The following is a 6,317-nucleotide window of genomic DNA, read 5'->3' as shown; positions in this document are numbered from 1 at the left end:
GAAACCAGTCTGAACTGGGATGTGATAACTCCTTCCTGTGCTTCTGCCCCCAGCGGCCCCCCCTCCCTTCCCTGAGAGCGGCCGGGCCCAGCAGCCCCCCTCCTCCTACCCAGAATCCTCCAGGGCAGCGGATGGCCAGGCCAGCGGTCGGTACCGGCACCACCTTCTGACGGTAGGAACTCGATAGACAGGAAGTCTGAACCTCTGATGCTCCTCCCACTTCTCAGGCCCCGCCCCCTCCGCAGAAGGACTCGCCTCCATCATGACCCCAGCGTCTCCAGGCTCCGCCCCCTCAGGACTGCTGTACCCGGATCAGACTGCCCTTCCTGCCCCTACTCTGCTGCACCTGCCGTTCGAAGCTCCGCCCCCTGCTGGCTACCTGCCAGCAGCGCCTCACCCTCCTCTTCCTCACCCTGCCCACCTGCCCCACTCCTCTTACCATCCTTGTGTTCCTCCTCCTGCCCACTGGGGGGCGCTGTCGACTTCAGGCCACGCCCCCCGGGTCTACTGTCCCGCCCCCAGTCCTCATGTGGTTGGCTACATCACCGCCCCCCACCCTCACCACACCCCCACACACTACGTGCCCCCCTCCATGTGAACGTTAGCTTGTGGCTAATGGCTCCCTTTATTTTCAATGGGCAGCGCTAGCTGGTTCAGGTTCAAACTAAAATAAGTCACATGACTGAGATGTGCTAGGCTAGCAGCTGGCTAACTGCTAGCCTGGTTTTCTCCAACATGTCTGCCACAGTCACTTCATGTTCAGAAGATGGAGCAATCAGAACCGGGTTGTTCTGAACAGCAGCCAATCAGAGTGGGGGGTGGGGCTAAGGGCAGGGCTAGTCCCTCACCTTTGGAGGGATTTCTTTGTGTTCAGTTCTGGTGCCGGTTTGTTTTGAGTGAATAAAGTTCGTTCCACAGCAGAACCGGGTCCTTTTCATTTCTGGGCTTAAGGGGGCGGAGCCTGACTCCCTGGTACCAGTACCGGACCCGGAGGGGGAGTTCTGGTTTAAAGTGAGCGACCTCAGCCCCTCCCCCACTTGTTAATAAAACTGGAAATGAGCATAAATATTTTCAACCAGTAGAAATTTATTGATTACAAAAATGAACACAGAATATTTACAAACATGATGGAAGCTGACGTCGGACCGGAACCCGTCTGTCTGGTTCCGGTCCGACTGGTCAGGGTCGGAGCTTACACAGGAAGCCGGGTCTCAGCAGATTTCTGTTGCCATGGAGATCAATGGTGACCCTGATGTTACTAGCGAGTTACTGCCAGCGTTGTCATGGCAACAGCTCCGCGGGAATCTCCAGGGTCCAGAGGTCGCGACCCCCAGGGGTCTTTAGGGGCCCCTTCAGCCAGCGGGGATTGGACAGCCGGGTCAGGTGCTTCTGCTCTAGACCAATCAGAACGGCCGACCGCTGCAGCTCTGCTAACTCCGCCTCTGGCAGGGAGGTGGGGCACTGCCAGGTCCCGCCCACATCCACCAGGCCTGGCAGGAACAAATGGAGATGCGTTTATGACCGGGCTTTACACGCCACCCTGAACGCACCACCATTCAGGGTCTGGCAGGTGAGTGACGCGTTCAGGGCGGCGTGTAATGCTCGCCAGTCGCAGGTCACAACTTGCTACCATGTGTTGACTGGTGGTGTGTTCAGGGTCACCTACCTTAGACTTAGAGACTTAGACTGACTTTATTATCATTTTGCATGCACAGGTGTATACAGAATGAAATTTCGTTGCATTCGGCTCAGGACAATGTTTTGAGGTTCCAATGTTATGAGGTTACTCCAGAATAAAATAAATTACAGTATAAAATATAAATATAAAATATAAAGTGCAGGAATGACAGTAAAATAGAAGTTATTTAGCTCTGTATATGTGCAAGGTATGAAGTGGAGACCAGTGTTTGAGTCAGTCCAGTTAAGAGTTCAGCAGTCTGATGGCAAGTGGGAAAAAGCTGTTTCAGGCGACTGTGGCTCTTTGGTAGAGTAGTAGTCTTGTGATCGGAAGGTTGTAGGTTCGATTCCAGCTTCCTCCTGCCACATGTTGATATGTGATGTGAGTGCGACTGGGTGAATGTGACTCTAGTGTAAAGCGATTTGAGTGGTCAAAAATGACTGGAAAAGCGCTATATAAGTTCAGTCCATTTACCATTTCGGAACCTGGTGGACCTGCACCGGATGCTGCAGAACCTCTTTCCAGAGGGCAGCAGGGAGAACAGTCCATGGTGGGGGTGTGAGGGGTCACTGACGATGTTTCGGCCTCGGGACACGCAGCGCTGGGATGAAATGTCCTGAATGGAGGGAAGGGGGGCCCCGATGATCCTTTCTGCTGTCCGCACCACTCTCCTCACGTTCTTCCAGTCGGAGGCGCTGCAGCCTCCACACCACACAGAGAGGCAGCTGGTCAGAATGCTCTCTATGGTGCTTCTGTAGAACGTCTTGAGGATGGGCGGGGGCAGGTGTGCTCTTCTCATCCTCCGAAGGAAATACAAGCGTTTCTGTGCCCTCTTGACCAGAGACGTGGTGTTCCCAGTCCAGGTGAGGTCGTTAGTGATGTGCACCCCCAGGAATTTGGTGCTGCTGACCACCTCCACAGCCGAGCTGCTGATGAGCAGTGGAGCGTGGCTGGGCCGGTTCTTCCTGAAGTCGACGATCATCTCCTTCGTCTTGTCAACGTTCAGGATCAGGCTGTTGTCTCTGCACCAGTCCACCAGCTGCTCCACCTCCTCTCTGTAGTCCAGGTCGTTGTCGTCTCTGATGAGGCCCACCACCGTTGTGTCGTCCGCGAACTTCACGATGTGGTTGGTGGCGAACCTGGGGGCGCAGTCGTGTGTCATCAGAGTGAACAGCAGAGGGCTCAGGACGCAGCCCTGAGGGGAGCCTGTGCTGAGGGTGATGATATCGGAGATGTGTTGTCCGATCTGGACTGACTGAGGTCTGTCGGTGAGGAAGTCTAGCAGCCAGTTGCGCAGGGGGGTGCTGAAGCCCAGGTGTCCCAGTTTTCCTGCCAGATGCTGTGGGATGATTACCTGCCGTGATGTCAGTAAGGCGTTAATCAGCCAGTGTTTTCAGAAACAGGTAATTCATTTTCATCTCCTCTGTGCGTCTCGCCACCGTTTCTATGCTGAACTGTGGAGGAGACGCACATCTTATTCCTGGAAAAACAGGCGCCACTTTGGGTTTCTGTCATCAAGTCCGATTATTATAAACGACTTTGGGCTTGTTTTTTCTAAAGTTTCTTGCAAATTTAATGAGTCGGGTTCAGTTTTCTGGGCTTGTTTTTGAACGTGAAGCTGCTCATTTAGAAATAAGAAGAGACAATAAACCTCAGAATTTGACTGATGTTCCGTCCCGCTGTGTCTTTATGTCCAGGTAATAGAAATATATATCATTATAATATTTATATGACCCGGAACGGCGTCGAGCTTCCAGAAAACTTCAAACATGGAGACTAATATGAACAGATTGATAAACGTGAAAACAGCCACGAATGAACGAGTTCCTAAAGTTACACAACTGAACGTCATTCTAATCATTAATGTTAAGATAAGTGTCACTGAGCTGTGCAGCCATCTGATTGGTGGAGCCGCAGGAGGAGCGCAGGGCCGTAACCCAGAGGGGGCTGCAAGGGGCTCTAAAATCCTATTTAGAGTTTTACAGACAGTGGAACAAAGAAAAACACAAAAAATTACCAAAGGTTTTTTTGGGGGGCTGTGTAACCATTAAACAATTTATTCTTCAGTTCAACCTCATAAGTGGAGACACACTGTTGATGTTTATAAAATAAATGGTGATTCCATAAGTATTGGAAAAACCCAGTTTAATTTTTAACTACGCCGTTTCTGCCTACCTGCCACCACGCCGCGGCCGAAGCGTTCCCCAGACTCCAGCAGCTCCTGGACGCCGGCGGCGCTCAGCCCCCAGGCTCCGCCCAACACCGCCCTCCACTCCTCCCCCTCCCAGTCCCGCCGGGCGATGTGGACCGCCAAGGTGCGGTTCTCCAGCGGCGCCAGCAGGGGGCGCCAGCGGCTCTCCACGGTCTTCACCCCGTCCAGAACCAGACCGGCGTACGGCTGCCGGAACGACAGGCACCACAGCTGGACCGTCATGCTGCAGAGGAGCATCATGGGAGATTTCAGGACTCACAGGTCAGAAGTTTACACCACCTGTGGTCAAAACTCTGCATCCTAAAAGCTCCGGGAGCAACTTCACTGTGGCTGTGGAGGCAGCTACGGCTAGCAAACGGAGGCAGCTACGGCTAGCTAACAAAGGCAGCTACGGCTACCAAACGGAGGCAGCTACGGCTAGCAAACAAAGGCAGCTACGGCTAGCAAACAAAGGCAGCTAGCAAACTGGAGAGAAGCCAGAATCCCGACCGAAAGAAAAGCGAAGGTCTCAGGAAGAAATAAACACTGAGGCGATGTTAAAGCTGTAAGTTCCTGGGGGCAGAAGGAAGCAGATGACCGCATAGAAGAAATTGGCTTACAAATGAAGCAGCACAGTGTTACGTTAGCGGCTATTGCTAAGTCGGTTCTGCTCCAGTCGAAGGAGCTCAAAGACTTTAAGAAGAAAATAACAGAAATGGAGAAACAAGTGGATTCGTTCTCCAAAGAGAGCCTGCAGCTGAAAGAGTCCTAACAGTGAAAGATAGAAAAGACGGTGGAGCCTCTGCTAAAAAGCATCAGAGAGGAAGTGGAGGCGCTTCTGTGCAAAACTGCTGCTGATTCAGTGACAAAGATCAGTGAAGAGCAGTCCACAGGGTGAGACAAGTCATTCTGTTTGAGGCGAGACGACATCTGGAGGAATACTAAACGTCTCCTGTTTGCACAGAGGAAAGCAGCGGCCTTCGTGGCCTTCATGGCCTTCACAACCTTCATGGCCATGGCCTTCACAACCTTCATGGCCTTCATGGCCATGGCCTTCACGGCCTTCACAACCTTCATGTCCATCAACATGTCTCCTGCCACACCAGAGGAGACAAGACCCTGGGCCATGTCTACTCCAATCTGGCTGGAGCCTACAATGTGACACCCCTCCCCAACATCGGACAATCAGACCATCTCTCCCTGTTCCTCACACCTCGGTACTTACCACTCATCCAACATGTGAAACCTACCGTGAGGACAGTAAAGGTGTGGCCAGAGGGCTCAGACGCTGTGCTCCAGGACCGGTTCAGGAATACAGATTGGACTATTTTCCACCATACAGACTTGGATCAGTACGCCTCATCTGTACTGAACCATATTTCCACCACCATAGAACGTGTCACCACCTGCAAACGCATTACCATGTACCCCAACCAGAAACCCTGGATGAACCGAGACGTTCGTCTCCTGCTGAAGGCCCGCAACATCGCCTTCAGGTCAGGGCATGCACAGACTTACAGTGCAGCCAGGGCTGAGCTGAAGAAGGGAATCAAGAAGGCCAAACACCACTACAAAAGGAAGGTGGAGGATCATTTTTCTAACACCAACCCCCGACGTATGTGGCAAGGCCTTCAGATTCTCACAGACTACAAGAACCCCAATACCACCCCCGCTTTAACTGATGTCTCCTTCCTCAACGAACTTAACAACTTCTATGCTCGTTTTGAGAGAGGGAATACCACAACTGCAACCAAAGCAGCTACCACCCCAGGCCAACAGCCACTGACTTTCCTCCCCACTGACGTAGGATTAGACGTAGGAGCAGGATTAAATCCCACAAGGCTGCGGGTCCTGATGGCATACCTGGACGTGTCCTCAGAACGTGCTCTGGGGAGCTGGCAGGAGTGCTGACGGACATCTTCAACCTGTCCCTGGCCCGCGCTGTGGTACCGACCTGCTTCAAGTCTACCTCCATCGTCCCAATCCCCAAGAATCCCAACCCAACCAGACTCAATGACTACCGCCCGGTAGCCCTTACCCCCATCATTACCAAGTGCTTGGAGCGGCTGGTCCTAGCACACCTCAGATCCTGTCTTCCCCCCCACACTAGACCCCCACCAATTTGCATACAGGCAGAACAGGAGCACAGAGGATGCAGTCTCTATAGCGCTGCACTCTGTCCTTTCTCACCTGGACAGTAAGAACACTTACGCCAGACTGCTGTTCTTAGATTTTAGTTCAGCATTCAACACTGTCATCCCATCACAACTCATTACCAAACTCACAGACCTCGGAATCAGTCCACTCATGTGTAACTGGTTGCTCGACTTCCTGACCAGTCGACCTCAACATGTCCGGCTGGGCAACCACTTCTCATCCACCATCATCATAAACACCGGAGTGCCACAAGGCTGTGTGATGAGTCCCTTCCTCTACTCCCTCTTCACC

The 6,317-nt window shown here is 52.7% G+C and overlaps 1 protein-coding gene across 1 annotated transcript; it reads right to left on the bottom strand.

Moving 5' to 3' along the window:
• Window positions 1–1,066: 1,066 nt before the first annotated feature.
• On the bottom strand, window positions 1,067–5,309 carry LOC116720130 (protein CXorf40A). Its single transcript, XM_032563232.1, has 2 exons — window positions 3,854–5,309; window positions 1,067–1,490 (listed from the first exon to the last, which is right to left on the bottom strand). The coding sequence occupies exons 1-2, from the start codon at window positions 4,128–4,130 to the stop codon at window positions 1,282–1,284; spliced, it is 486 nt and encodes a 161-aa protein (XP_032419123.1). The 5' UTR covers window positions 4,131–5,309; the 3' UTR covers window positions 1,067–1,281.
• Window positions 5,310–6,317: the final 1,008 nt, after the last annotated feature.

The sequence above is a fragment of the Xiphophorus hellerii genome, chromosome 5 (genome assembly GCF_003331165.1).
Source record: "Xiphophorus hellerii strain 12219 chromosome 5, Xiphophorus_hellerii-4.1, whole genome shotgun sequence".
Lineage (NCBI taxonomy): Eukaryota > Metazoa > Chordata > Actinopteri > Cyprinodontiformes > Poeciliidae > Xiphophorus > Xiphophorus hellerii.
Note: the sequence above shows the minus strand (reverse complement) of the source record. Positions and strands in the feature narration are given on the sequence as shown.